Source organism: Mobula hypostoma, chromosome 1 (genome assembly GCF_963921235.1).
Source record: "Mobula hypostoma chromosome 1, sMobHyp1.1, whole genome shotgun sequence".
Lineage (NCBI taxonomy): Eukaryota > Metazoa > Chordata > Chondrichthyes > Myliobatiformes > Myliobatidae > Mobula > Mobula hypostoma.
Window position 1 is genome coordinate 93495065 of NC_086097.1, and position 15886 is coordinate 93510950.

General features: G+C 40.1%; 1 protein-coding gene across 13 annotated transcripts in view; it reads left to right on the top strand.

Annotated features, from left to right (window-relative positions):
* mgaa (MAX dimerization protein MGA a) overlaps nucleotides 1-15886 on the top strand; it is a 104357-nt gene that overhangs the window by 75833 nt on the left and 12638 nt on the right. For all 13 annotated transcript variants that reach the window (XM_063052759.1, XM_063052752.1, XM_063052808.1 and 10 more), the window contains 6 exons: nucleotides 4832-5928; nucleotides 7960-8078; nucleotides 9699-9762; nucleotides 11583-11768; nucleotides 13296-13407; nucleotides 15582-15875. In XM_063052759.1, coding sequence (XP_062908829.1) covers nucleotides 4832-5928; nucleotides 7960-8078; nucleotides 9699-9762; nucleotides 11583-11768; nucleotides 13296-13407; nucleotides 15582-15875 — 1872 coding nt within the window. The remainder of the gene's footprint in view (nucleotides 1-4831; nucleotides 5929-7959; nucleotides 8079-9698; nucleotides 9763-11582; nucleotides 11769-13295; nucleotides 13408-15581; nucleotides 15876-15886) is intronic.

Consider the following 15886-nt stretch of genomic DNA (forward strand, 5'->3'; position numbering starts at 1 on the left):
AATCTTTGAGGGCTGCCATAAACTCAATACCATGAGAAAGTACAAAAAAAATCCAAATTACAGACTGTTGGAATGTAATTCAAAGGGGAGAAAGATGAAAAGGATTGCAGTGACACAGTAGGTTTTGTTGCCGCTAGCTCCATTGGCTTAGGCTCAATCCTGACTTTCAGATTTTATGTGTTCTTGTAAGCACAAGGATTTTGCCTGAATGTTATCAGTTTGCTCCTTCATCCAAGGTTGTGCTAGCGACTGTAAATTACCCCTATTGTAGATGAGTGATAGGAGAATTGACAGGCACGTGAGAGGGAATAGTTGTTAAGAAATAAGTGGAGAATGGAATTGATGGTATTTCTTTGTGAGGTGGGCCAAATGTTGTAAGAAAATATGGATTATCCTTTCCCTAAGTACTGACCAAACAAACTCCTTCCTCAAATAAAGATTTGTCTATCTAGAGAATGGTACCCAAATTATTTTTCCCACCTGGTTCAGTGATCTAAACCATGTTTATTGAGGTATAGACACCTATTGTAGCTACAGTTACTGGTAATTTGACTACTATTCACCAACCACAATTTGTACATATGATGCACCATCTCCCTCACCATCATATTCTTTACAGATTTTCTTAACATCAGAGAACATGAACAGGCCCTTGGGCACACAATAAATATTATCTAGGGAGTTCTTTAGAATCCTGACAGTAGTTTAGATACCATCAGCAGCCGACTATAATCAAGTGTTTGAGATACTGCTTGATGCCATCTCCAGACATGAAACAGTCCATCCTGATGCATTTCAAGTCTTAGTTGGTGACTTCAACCAGGATGTTTGAAGAAATCCTGCCCAATTACCATCAGCACATAACCTGTAGCACCACACGAAACCACTGAAAGTGTGATCACTTGGCTGTCATTCACATACAGGCACATAGGCAGGGGCAAAGCTCCAGAGATTAGGGCAACAAAAGGGTGGTCACAGGAGGAAGAGGAGCGACTATAGGGTTGTTAAGAATCAGTGGACTGGGCCATGTTCAAGGACTCCTCTATGGATCTGAATGAGTGTACCATGGTCGTCACAGATTTTATTAAAATAGTTGTAGGTGAGATAAATAATTCAGTGTCTTTCCCAACCAGAAACCTTGAATGAACTTTGAGATCTGCAATCTGCTGAGGGTCAGGTCAGAGGCATTCAAGTCCAGTGACCAAAAAAGTTATGAGGTCTAGGTGTGATCTAAAGAAACCATCTCACAGGCAATGTAGCAATTCCAGACTAAACTTGAATCAACGAAGGATGCTTGACAGTTGTGTCAGGGCTTGAATGCTATCACCTCTCAAAGTAAAATCAAGCAACATAGGCAACAAGCGGGCTTCACTTTCAGTTGAACTTAATGCCTTCTATGTTCACTTTGACCGTCAAAATATAGAGGAACCATCACAAGCTTCCACATCCCCCGATGAACCTATGATTTCAGTCTCTGAAGCCTATGTGCAGGAGGGTGATCCCACACAAAGCATCTGGCCCAGATGGGGTACCTGGCCAAGTTAAAGACCTGTGCTAATCAACGGGCTGGAGTGTTCACTGAGGTCTTTATCCTCTTGCTTCAGCAGTCTAAAGTACTCATTTGCCTAAAAGCAACCTGCCTCAATGACTGTTGTTCAGCAACACTTGCATCCACAGTAATAAAGTGTTTTGGAGGTTGGTGATGAAGCATATCAACTCTTGCCTGAGAACCGACTTGGATCTGCTCCAATTTGCAACTGGAGCAATAGGTCCATAGTAGATGACATCTCATTGGCTCATCATTGAACCCTGAAACATCTGGATAGCAAAGATGCATACATCAAGATGTACTTTATCGACTACAATTTGACTTTCAGTGCTATCATTCCCTCAAAACTAATCAATAAACTTCAAGACCTTGGCCTCAATACCTCCTTGTGCAATTGGATCCTCTATTTCCTTACTTGCAGACCCCAGTCAGTTCAGATTGGCAACAAGATCTCCACCACAATCTTCATCAGTACAGGAGCACCATAAGACTTTAAACTTATGAATTTGTGGCTAAGCACAGTTCCAATGCTATATTCAAGTTTGTTGATGACATCATTGACGACCGAATCAAGGGTGGTGACGAATCTGCATATAGGAGAGAGATTGAAGATCCGGTTGAGTGGTGCTGCAACGACAATCGCTTATGCTATGTTAGCAGGAGCAAGGAGCTGATTATTAACTTCAGGAGGAGGAATCCAGAGTTCCTTGAGACAGTCCCCACCAGAGGACCAGAGCTGGAGAGAGCAACTTTAAATTGCTCAGTGTTAGCATTTCAACAGATCTGTCCTGGGCCCAGCATGTAAGTGCAATTCCGAAGAAAGCACAGCATCACCTCTACTTTCTTAGGAGTCTGAGAAGATTGAGCATGACATCTAAAACTTCGATAAACTTTTACAGATGTGTGGTAGAGAGTATATTGACAGATTGCATCACAGTCTGGCATGGAAACACCTATGCGCCAGCAAACAGTAGTAGATACGGCCTAGTCCATCACGGTTAAAGCCCTCCCCACGGCTGAGCACATCCACATGAAGCGTTATCACAGGAAAGTACCATCCACCGTCAGGGACCCCCACTACCCAAGCCATGCTGTCTTCTCGCTGCTGCCGCCAGGAAACCTCATGAGTCATACCACCAGGTTCAGGAACAGTTATTTTCCCTCAACCATCAGGCTCTTGAACCAAAGGCGATAATTTCACTCACCTCAACAGTGAACTGGTTCCACAATCTATGGACTCACTTTCAAGGACACTTCATTTTATGTTCTCAATATTTATTGCTTATTTATTCATTATTCTATGTTGATCTGCTATTTGTTGTGCAGTTACTTGCATGAAGGGGTATTGCACTATAAACTGTTAATGAAGTTTGTCCCTGTATACTGTCATGTCGGTCTCAAGTTCAGTTACTTGATAATACACACGCATTATGAATGTGCTTGCTTCTAATGACCATTTTATGTTTGTCTTAATGACTGGAGTGCTCTCAGTTGTAAGTGGACTGCTCCCCCTTGCAACAGTCACAGCCTGTGATGTTGGCAGGCTACTTTGAATGTTGCCTGTATCCTTTTCAGGTTTCCTGGTGCCCGTCCGCCTATTCAGCAGTGTACCACGCACAATTCACTTACTCTCATGTTCAGTGTTAGCTCCAGCTGTGCCCTGGCGATCCCCTGACAGTTACTTTATCACTCTATTCCATCGACATCACTCCTTTTCTAAAGCAAAAGGATATTGCTTATTATACCTACAGGCAGGTTTTGGTTTCAGCCACCCCTACAGTGGAGAACAGATGCTGACCAGAGCACTTCCCAATCTGGGTCCAGACATACCTGGATTTGTTTCTGGGTGCAGTTGATTTTACACCAATGGATGTCCTCTCCCCGCACTTTAAGGCCCAGCATCCCAGACCTGTCACACAGATCTCAAGACGGAGTTCTGGCTCCTCACCTGTCCTCCTTGTTCATGCAGCTGAGCGGCTCTTCGTCTGAAGAGTTCTCCAGACTCTGCCTCCTGTTTCCAGAAGTTGGTGCTGCTACCTCATCCCATTTGTGCTGCTGCTGCTGTTGTTGCTTTTGCTACTGGCCACCTCTGGTTTCAGTCCTTGGCTAGTGCACCGTCCTTTTTTTTATTATTATTATGATTACTATTTATTTTCTCAGCTTAAGCTGGTAAAGCCTGAGGTGCGGCATAGCCAAGGACACTCATTTCTCAATTGCTAGGAAGTTTCAGACTATTCTAGTGGTGTTTAGTATTGTGGCTTTCTGAAGGTTTACATAGGTATTACTGTGTAGCGCCAATTGTTGAATGCTATTGTGTAGTGCATTTGGGATGACAATATTACTATCAGAATAATTATACCTTGTTCATGTTCCAAAGTCTTTCAATTTCCTCTTTTAAATAAATAGTAATTTAATTATTACTATTAATATTATTATTATTATTTCTTTTTATTTTTGTTCTTGCACACTGGTTGAATGCCCAACGTGGTACAGTCTTTCATTGATTCTATTATGCTTATTATTCCATTATGGATTTATTGAGTATGCCCACAAGAAAATAAATCTCAGGGTTGTATATGTAATAATATGGGACCAGCTCTTTGGTACGCAATGTTGTGCCGAACCAAATAAATTAGTAATCAAAGAGCCAACTAAACTAATCCCTTATGCCTACACATCTCCATATCCCTCCATGTTCCTCACATTCATGTGCTTATCTAAATGTCTCTTAAAATTAAAAGTCCCTAATGTATCTGCCTTTTCCACCACCCCAGGCACTCTCCACTCTTTAAAAAAATAAATTGCCTCTCACATCTCCTTTGACATTACCCCCTCTCTTCTTAAATGAATGTCCTCTGGTATTAGACATTTCAACCCTGGGATGATGATACTGTCTGTCTACTCTTACCTATTCCTCTCCTAATCTTGTACACCATTAGGTATTTTATATAGACTCTTAATTAATAAATTTAATATTACATTTTATTGGCTTTTAATTCAAGTTATTAACTCATAAGAAATCAAAGCTAAACCTTTCTTGTCAACTAGTGTACATTCCATTCCAAAAAAGCCTCTCCTTTCTCTTGGGTCTCCACTGATGCTCCTTTCACATCTAATCATTTGTTCTATTCTCACTGTTGAGCATCTGGGTCTGTGACAAAGATAGATGCAGATAACTATACAGAAGCAGATAACTGCACAAGCATGATATGTAACTTCCTCACTTACAATCTGAGATATGATTTATTTCATATTTTCTCTTTTCTATTTTCATACTCCTAGGCTCAGTGAGTGGAATCTGCTTACCTACCCCTTCACAATCTTCTTCAGCTTTACCTCCCATTCTGCATCCTGTATCAGGAATACCAACAAGAGGAAGGCCATGCTCTATTCCTGTTAAAAAATATATTCGTGTCCCATTGAAGCAGATCTCTGCTACTCAGTCCATTTCCCCAACTGTATTGGAGGTTCCGGTAGTGAGTACATCACAGGCAAAGTTTATAACTGTTAATGACCTTGGTCAAACTATCAATCCAAGGCACCTTGTTCCCCTTCAGCCAATGGGACTTGCTCTATTGCAGCTGCCTCCAGGGCAGAAAAATGTGCCAAGTGCCATTATAACCACTGAATGGCCATTGAAGTTTGTGAATCCACCATCTAATTCGCAGTCACCTAAAAAAGCAGATTCCAAGATGGCCAACCAGGATGGCAATTTGGAAGAACAGTTGATTGAACCTGAGGAGATTCATGTTGCAGACTCTGACCTTATTGAAACAACGGTGTCTGAATGTGTACCAGACGAGGACAATGGGAATGCCTACCCACTGACAGAAGTTAAACAGGGGACTGAGTGTGATGTACTTCCTTCGACACCTTCAGTCAGTGAGGTGGATGATGAGTTGGAAGATGATTCTACAGACCATCAAAATGCATTAGAACACATTATCCCAGCAGAGTTGGTTGACCATTCATATACTAGTGAAAAGCAGATTATGGAAGAAGGTAGAAATGAAAACTCTTTACTGGAGAATTCTATAACAACTGAAAAAGGAAGTGTTGATAAAGATACTTCAGAATCTTGCCATGAAGTGGTTGATAACGAGCCAGATGAAAGAGCCAACTGGGAGGAGAAAAATGGGGTGCAAGATGAACAAATGGAAGTGGAGACAGAAGAAAAGGAAAGTTGGTATGAAACAGCTCCATTTAAAGGGGAAGAGGATACCCTAAAAGATGAAGAAAATGATGAAATAAACTTTGATCCAACTTTGCTGCAATATGCCGACATTCATACAGAATCTGATAAAGATACAGACTCTCAGAGTGACCTGGAGGATGGTGACATTCAAACTGACGCAGAGGAAATTGATGTTGAGAAAATGGTAAGTGGCTTCACTTGTTTGTTCTTGAATAACCAACTTTGGTACTTTGTAGATTGTGCTTTATTTGAGTACCATTGCCAGTATGCTCAATAGTACAAAGACTGCCTTGCTTGCAACATTATCTCTATTTTACTTTCTTTTTTTGGGTTAAGTTTGGATCCATTTGATTGAGAAAAATCTGGTTTACTGCTTTAACCCATCACCCAGAAAGAACCATCAGGTTAACTAAATGGTAACAGAAAGCTGACCTATCAACTATCTCTATGTAGTATATGGTAACATATACATACTTTAATAATATATTTACTTTGCACTGTTATATGCTAATTGTAATAAAGGAATGTAAATAAAAAAATTAAAGTTCAATGCACCCAGTCCTCCATTTGGATTCTGCAGATAGTGCTTTCAAATGTGGATTTTCCTGTTTCTTCCAGTTGGAAGTAATCTTTCTCACAAGGCTTTCTTGTGGTTCTAAGTGCCATCATATTAAACATTTTATACCAAGCACTTGTCCTTCCACTGATTGCCAAATCAGTTTTGTCCAGTGTCTAGATGGGATCTACCTTAGCATAGTTGAACTGTTGCATCACATGTTTGCCACTACAACTTTGAATCCTTAGTTTCTAAAGTTGGGATTCTCATTCAGAACAACTGTCATGTGGGAGTCAAAAAGAAGATATTGAAATTCCTAATTGGGTCCAATTTCAATGCACTAATTGTTTTAACCTAAGATAATCCATTCTGTTATGTAAAACAAAGGGTTATTTAAGCACCATTATTTTGTTAATACAAAGTAACATTTCAGTGATATATTTTACACATGGAAGTTTAAAGGACAGGAACTCCTGATTAAAATTGAATGCTATGTGATACTTTGCTGTCACAGTTCCTCCATAGAAAGGAACAAAGAATATAGTGCAGACTCATGTTTTTTTTTCTTTCTTTTCATCCCTGAAGAGCAAGACATAACAAGTTCGGATTCACACCAATTTAGTCCCAATTTGCGGGGTCATTGACAGGCAGGTCTTTAAATTACTTTACTTCTTTGGATGGTCCCAAAGACAGGTTTCTGTACACTGGCACCTGCAGCAGTTGAATGTTCCCAATTTTGCTTAACCAGAGTTGTGTTCACTTCTCGCTCTTTTCAGTGGAAACCATGGTTCCTACAGCAACCAAGTGATCCTCCCCAGTAGATACACCAACGATGAGTTCAAAGAGTTTTGATGATATTCCCTCACATCCATCCATCTGATTGTAAAGGATCAATGTGTTTCTAATTCACCTACTGTAATGATTTGTCTCACACTTTCTCCAGTGATCTACAGTTCACCCTGAGATTTTTAATGAGTACTGTTTGTGCATTTCTTGATTGAGTGAATCCTCTCACTGCTGATGATACGGCAGAAGCCACTTCCAAGCAACTTTTTGTATGATGGCTCCAGCAGTCTTTGGCATCCCTGTCACACTGTATCTCTTAGCACTTCTTTCAAATAGAGAATATCCGAGTCACTCTCAAAATCCACATCTTCTCTCCCTCTCTCCTATTAACTCTCCTCCATTGCAATCATAGTGCATATTATAGCAATAGCCTACCATGGGGAGTGTGCCATTTAATGCTGATGCCCTTCTAAATCTAGTGTGGAGTAAGTTGCCTACAATTAGTGTAGTCGCTCCAGAGTTGTGCATGTCTTGTAATAGCACATCTTCTAAATTTAAATTACCATGAAGCCATCTGAAGCATTCCTAAGACCAATTTTCTAACTCATTGTGGGAATGTTGATAAAGTACAAAATGCAACAATGATCTAGCTTGCAAGAAAAGGGCAATATCCAATTTCTAGGCACATGGCAAATGCAAAATAGTGTCATGGATTTCAAATGTATTCTTAATTCCTCTGAGTATAATGAGGGCTGAGACTGAGGGTGCCAGGCTGTTTTTCCACAAAAAAAATTGTAATGTTTTGGACAATTTGTAAAGGGTTAGTAGTATTACTTGTTTTTTTTTTACTAACCTTTAAAAATGTTTTCACAGTTTGATTCAACTTCCAGTGAAGAGGCAGTGGACATTGAGACTGTGGAGGAACTCTCCGAGAAAATCAACATTGCTCGCCTTATTGCTTCTGCCTCCCACCATCATAAAAGGAAAACAAAGTATTGTGATTTCTTAGAAATTTTAAATACCAGAATTTGGTTAATATAACCAGTAAAGTTACAGATTTCATGTCTTGATGTATTATTTATAGATTGATACATGATGTAAATATGCCTATTGAGATGATTTCTCCTTTGTAGATGGTTCAAGGACCATAGAATACAGATCTAAAATTTTGACAGAAGTTGTGAAGAGTGAGGTGAGGAATGTCTGTTTTAGGCAGGAAGGTAGTTTTGAAAGGAACTTGCTGTGAGAGCTATTGAACAGAAATTAGATAAGCACAAGTGACAATAGTTTGCAGCTAATAGAAAACTGAGGGCTGCCAAGATAGTTTTCCAACTAGCAGGACTTTCTTCCTGAACTATACAAGTTCTGTGATTTTCATTTTGCAGTCTTGGTATCAGTGTTGGGGGGCTGTGGGATCTGGGAGAAAGTGAGTTAAGTAGCCGAACAAATGCATGAGATATCTTGGGCAGTATACTAATATGTGTAAAACTGGGCATATGACTTAGTAAAGTTATGATTGGAATACATTTTCATGGTGTGTTAAGGATTTAATGAACAAGGGATGTTTCGATTACAGTAGATCTCCGAGTGGTTGAGATGATGAATGTTTTGTAACATGGACTCTATATCTCCCTCAAGTGGCTTATTGCAAGGTGGTTATTTGGAACAGATGTGTAACACTTCGTTTTAATTTAATTAGATTTATTTAAAGATAAGTGAACTTTATAATGTAGATCTTCAGATTGCTTTTAGTAACTGATTTAACATTCCCGTATGTCGCTGTACCTTGAGTCTCTATGGAACCTGCAACTTGGTTAACTCAAATAGGGGGTGAAATACAGAAGCCTTTTTACTTCTCTGTTTTTGGTAAGATTGAATTATTGCGGACTTTTCCAAACATATATTGATGAAATTATTCAAAGGTCTAACTAACTAGGCGTGTGTTAAAGTGTTCAGATTTGTCTTCATATTTCATCTGATGACTGTAAGATGGCAACGTGCTCGGACACAAGCCACTCTAGCTCCAAACAAAGGTGTAATTATTCATTGCTTCCGCCTTTTTTACAATCACTGCTGGTTATCAAGTACTGCAGGTCTGCCCCATCGGCAAGTTGCTCAATAGTGATAGGGCTGGACTTACTACATACTGTTGTTGTCTGCCTTTGTCGTACCAAGGCAGTGGGCAGTCCAAAAAAATGTTCGAGTGACTGTTTTGGACTTTGGTAAATTAGAGTCTGAAAGTCTGGTTCATTGGTGAAACCAACAGTGGGGGAGCTGCGTTGCCTTGGTTGTGATGAGGACTAGGCCCTCAGGCCACAGGGCTGCCTGTGCAGCCGCCCAGGTGAGGAGGCGTCGAGGCAGTGTGGGATAGAGCAGAGGCCTCAGTGGGCTGGAGTCCGACTGGCTCTTCCCACTGGTGCTCCTCTCCAGTGTTCGTTTCTGGGCCAGGACAATATCCCATGCACCATCATTCTTCAGCCCCTGCCATCTCAGGGCCATAATCATGTGTGCTATGTGCTGTGTACTGTTGGTAGTGTGCTCTGTACCTTGGCCCAGGCAGAATGCTTTTTCATTTGGCTTGATTGAATGATAATTAAACTTTTTTCTTGCAGATGCCATTTCCACAACCCATACCTTACAAGAAAATCCGAAGAGGAGTACACCAAGCCCAAGCTAGTAAGTTGCCATTAGCAGGAGTGCTTTGAATGAGCAGAGGGTTTGATGTCCTTAGATGGAAAGCAACATATGTAAATAGAATGCATTTGTAGTGTTGTTAGGAGGGTGAACTTATATTCCATCATTTGGACTGCCGAAAGTTGAAGGAAAATCTGCAACTGTACTTGCTGAAGTTTAGAAAAATGGGGGGAGGGGTCTTGTTGAAATCGATCAAATATTGAAAGGTTTGAATAGAGTGGATGTTGGAAGGATGTTTTCTATAGTGGGTGAGTCTAGAACCAGAGGGCAAAGCCTCAGAATAGAGGGATGTCCATTCAGAAAAGAGATGAGGAGGAATTTCTTTAGCCAAAGGGCAGTGAATCTGTGGAATTCATTGCCACAGGCAGATGTGGAGGCCAAGTCATTGAGTATTTTTAAAGCTGAGATTGGTGAGTTCTTGAGTAGTCGGGGCGTCAATGGTTAAAGAGAGAAAGTAAGAGAATAGGGTTGAGAGGAATAATAAATCAGCCACAGTGGAATGGTGGAGCAGACTCAATGGGTTGAATGACCTAATTCTGCTTTTACAGTACTGTGCAAAAGTCTTAGCATATATATAGCCAAGTTGTCTAAGACTTTTGCACAGTTACTGATTTGTCAACATGGAGCAGAGGGAGTTTGTAAATCTGGCAGAAACAAAGATGTTGTGAATGGCGAGGGTGAAGTGCCACAGGAATAGTGTGGGACAGATGGCACAGAAAGAGTGCCGGGGTGGAGGGTGGTAGACACACCCAGCCCTGAGACACAAGGCTACTACTACTACTACTACTACGTTGAATCAGGCCTAGGGGGCCGGCGTTGGGCACGAGACACAAGGCAGGGTTATTTAATTCCAAACAACTGATTTATTGATCGTTACAGAATATCTCTCTGGTGCTTCCTGCTCCCTTCCCTTCTCCTTTCCCCTTTTCCTAACCTTAATTCTGCTCTCCCTGCCTTCTTCCTAATTTCAGTCCACAATATCAGAATCAGGTTTATCATCACTCAAATATGTCATGAAATTTGTTTTTGTTTTCTGTACCCTTTTTAACTTATAACAGGTTTTATTGTCATAACTTTTTGCAGTATAGGGGAACATGAGCAGGTGTAGGCCTTTTGGCTCCTTCAGCTTGTCCCAATCGTTCCTAATCTGTAGCAGACCTCAGCCTCTCTTCTGCGCCAGTTCCCTATCATCCTCAATTTCCCGCACTTAAAAAATAATATTGGCTTGCACTTTAATTTCCCCCCAATAATCCAGTCTTCATAAACCTCTGGGGCAGAGAATTCTAATAATTCATCATCCTCTGGAAGAAGTTCTGACCCACCATCCTCTAATCTTGTATTTTTGACCCCTTGTTTGAAATTCTCTCATGAGTAGAAATGTCTCAATCTGCCCTCTTACAGAAATACAAAAGACTGAATGCAGAGCCAAAAAAAGCAAGAATTCAGCTGGTTAAATGGCATCTGTGAAGGCAAAGGGATGGTCACCATTTCTGGTCAAGACATTTCCACAAATACCATTTTGACCTGCTGAGTTCTTCAGCAGTTTGTTTTATTTATCCTATCATATTCTTTAGTATCTCGCATATTTTAATAAAATCACCCTCCATTCTTCTAAACTTAAGAGACTATATATCTAATTTTTGGAGCCGTTCATGATAGCATAACACGCTCATCCTAGGAATTAGCCTAATGAATACTAACAAAATTTTGTGTGTTTTGATTTGTCTTGTTCTAATAACTAGTTGATAATTTCTGCATTTTTTTTTTAATTGTTAAACTATAACCATTTCTTGCTCCTTTAGAAATCCAGTGCTCATATCAGTAAGAAAGCCAAAGCTCAGCTGGATGCCCTGGTATTATATCGAACTACACACACAGTCAACGAGCGGCGGAGGCGTTCTAAAATTCGAGACCTCTTTGAAAGGCTGAAGAAAGTGTTGGGACTTCGTAGGGAGGACAGGGCTTCAAAATACTTAATCCTGAAAAAGGTTTATGAAAATATTTGATGACTTGAAAATACTCCTCTCACCACTGGTTTAGGAAGTATCAATCTGTCTGCTTTAACAATAATTGGCCTTTTTATTTTGGTTTCACACTGAACACATAGCATAGTCCATATAACAATTGGGTCATGTAGAGGACATTTATTAAGTTTGAGATGTGAATGTTCAAGTTCAATGATGTATGATGTAATTAAGCTGTAACTTTGAATTAGTTGTTAGTTACCTTTTGTGGAGACTTCATTTATCCATATTCCTGTATTGAAATTAAAATGGTTAAAAATGAGTTTCAGTTGATAAGGTCTTAACATGCAGCATATTCTAGTCCTCAGTTTACTCATTAAATAGAGAGAGATTTATCTGTTCAAATTGGACTGCTTTGTGTAATGCACATTGGTGGACAATTCCATATTTGAGTGAGTGAGGCCTCCGTCAGTTAGGGTCGACCATGGATGTTGCATCCTAGCTGTCTAGAAACGCAAGCATGGGCAGTATGATATGGAGAACAAGCTATTGCCCATGTAGCAAGCTCCCGCTCTCCACGCATCTGAACCCAAAGGAACGGCAGAGACTGATACAGTTTGGCACCAGCATTGTCACAGGAGTTGCCAGTCAGCGTTGAACTCAATATGGGACTGCCTTAGGGATTCCAACACCAGATTTTTCCACTGGGGTTTACTCCCAAAGCCTTCCCCATGAGTGGGTATAGCCGCAAGGCAGTGGAGATTTGAGATCAGAGTTTTGCTTCTAGTTGAGCTGCCAACCATGGCTGATAACCTCCATCTGCCCGAAGCAACTGGTTTTAAGGCACCGATAGCCTGTCTTTGCCCCTTGTCCTGTCAGTAGAAATGATTCCACTTGGTTTAGTAGCCAAGCCACATATGAAGGCCAAGAGTTCAACTTGGTTGTCAGAGCTTTTTGAGGCACACCTCATTGGAAGCACCCAATAAGTAATTGAAGCTTATCCCCACTACCACCTCCATCTATAACTACTTTAAGAAGCAAATTCCATATTTATTTATTGGAATACAGCATGGAACAGGCCCTTCTGACGCTTCAAGCTATGCTGCCCAGCAGTTCTGCAATTTAATGCTAGCCTAATCACAGGACAATGTACAATGACCAATTAAACTACCAACTGGTACTTTGGACTGTGGGAAGCCTGTGGTCACGGGGAGAACGTACAAACTCCTTACAGGCAGTGGCAGAAATTGAACTTGGATTGCCTATACTGTAAAGTGTTGTACTAACTATTACGCTAACATGTTGCCCAATTTGCCTGTAATTTGCATCAGAGGAGTAGTGTTTGGTCTGGCATTAAAATTAATGCCAGTTACTGAGCAGTGGAGGTATTGAGTTGCAAGACATTTTTGAAATTTTGAAGAGAATATTGGTATTCACAGGGAATAAAGAATTGTAAGTACTTTGAAACAAGTTTGTAAAGATACTTGAAGTGCCAGAATGGCTGTATTGTTCAGAATATTTCGTGACTGTTAAGTTTCTCTACTTTTGTAGGCATTTTCAGAAATCCAGAATGCGCAGGATTATTCTGATTGCTTGTCAGCTGAGAAAAGTATCCAAACTCGCAGAAGGGATTCACTTATTCGAAAAGTCTCTCAACTGACAGGTAAGGACAGTATGCTGCTTTCAGCTCTTTATAAATTATTCAACCCCCAAAAAAAGCTGTAGCTCCCATCATAGATGATGAAATTCCTTTCCTGTAAGGCTAGAGGAAAGTTTCTGTAAATCATTTGTAACATTCATATGTTGTACAGTTTCTAAGAAGCATACAGCCAACTTTATTAGCTAGAGTACTGAGCTATTGATGGTTACTGCTAGATGCATAATAACTTAATTACAGAATTATTCATTGTACTTAATGATATTAGTATTATATCTATATTCCATGATATAAGACTAGAATGTTAATTGTGCCTTGATGTTTGAATAGTCTGTTTACCTTTTTGTCCAGAAGAGTGACTTTTCAGTAAAAGGAACTTGTTATCTGTACATAGTCTACTGTTAAAACTGTATTATGAGTTAGCTTATACACCACTGGGGGACACTATAATCTAATACTAACATTGTGACCTATTACATTTGGTGTTGTTATTTCTATTCTGTTCTAGCAGAGTTCATGGACGTCATGACCACATTAATATTTTAAGTTTGTTTTTTTTACACAAAATTGTGCAGAGGGTTAGGGCAATTACAGAGAAATATTTTGTTTATAAAAAGTAATAATTCATTAGAAAAAATACATTGAAAATAAACATACTAGTTCAAGATTCAGAGTCGAAAAGCAGGGAAACAAGTCCAATGGTCCAGTACGTCCATGCTGACCATCAAGTACCCCGATCTACATCTACCGCAATCTTCCTCATTATAATCAAATACCCCTCCCCTCCCTAATTTGTCTGCCATCCCCTACCCGCCACCTGCACACTAGACACAATTTAAAGTAGCCATTTAACCTGTCACTTCGGCACATCTTTGGCATAAAGGAGGAAACATGCACATGGGGGAAGCCCTTACAAATACAAGGGGTAATATACAAATTCCACAGAGACAGCATCAGAGGTCAAAATTGACTCTAGGTATCTGGAAGTGCATGTTATTTTGATTCAGCCCTGACTCCAATGCAAATTGGTGGAATTAAGATCATTTGTGCAATTATAGTTTGAAAATTTAGCCCTTGAAGTTCAAAATAATATTCTGGTACCCTAATTCAGGGGACCTTTATTAGCATACAGTATAGTACTGGGTGGCCATTCAGCCCACGTTTCGTGCTAATCTTGATGTCAGTTTATACCAAATGTCCTTCTCCTGTGTTTCTTCCATATCCCTCTATTCCCTTCATATTAATGTGTCTATCGAAAAGCCTCTTAAACGCCAGCAAGCTGCCTGCTTCCACTGTTATCTCCAGTAAACTTATCCAGGCACCTACATGTCTGTGTTTAAAAACAATGCTTGCCCCTCATGATGCCTTTAAATTCCCCACCTCTAACCTTAAAACAATGTCCTCTGGTATTTGACATTTCTGCCTGGAGAGAAGATTCTGTCTATGTTACCTATGCCTCCCATAATTTTAAAGCTGTCTATCAGGTCTCCCTTCGGTCTCTGATCCTCTAGAGAGACTGATCAACAGAAAAAGTCACTTTTGTGTCAAAGTGAAAACAGATCTCTACAAAGTGATCTAAATTAATTACAAAAATAAAAACACAAAATAATTGATTGCACAAGTATTCACCCCTTTAATGTGACAGACCAAATCTTCACTGGTGCAGCCAATTGTTTTTAAAAGTCATATCATTAATTCAATGGAGATCACCGTGTGCAGTCAAGGTGATTCAATTGATTGTAGTAAGATGTGTTTTTCTGATGATCAATGTCAAAAAAGCCAAATTAAATCCATTGTGATTCAATATTGTAAAACATAAAAGCTTCCGGGGGATGGGGGTGAATACTTTTAATAGGCACTGTATGCTTCTCTGGGATGGTAAGTGTTAGATCATTGTGGTGAGAAGAGGTAAAAAGGCAAGTGTTGAATAGGAAGTTGTCACATGGAAAAGTCCCATGAGAAAGGGTGTAAGAGATGAAAGTGGAAGATTGTGCCAAGGAATTGCAAAGTAAGGGGGCCTTCTGAAGTGCTGGAAGGAGAGGGGAAAATACGTCTGGTCATGAAACCGCACTGGAGGGGTAAAAAAGGAATTGTTGGGCTACTGGGAAATGTTCTCATCAGCTTAACCAAGACTTGATTTCTGCTGGGTTTAATTTAGTGATTATCTGTTCTGCTTATAGGGAAGACTGAGGAAGTTATTTTAAAGAAACTGGAATATATTTGTGCAAAACAGAGGGCACTTGATGCTGAGAAGAAAAAGCTCACACAGAAAGCAGATGACACAAGAAAAAAGCGCTCCAAAGGTTGGAATGCAGGACTTAGTTCATCAATGGACTCTCTCCAGAAGGTGGCCATGGATTTGCGGAACCAGAAACCACCCAATGTCGTTACGCAAACTAGTGAACAGGAGAGGCCCAAAACTGGTACTAGAAAACCTCTTATTCTCACCAGGAAACGATCATCAACAGCTTTGGGTATGTAACTT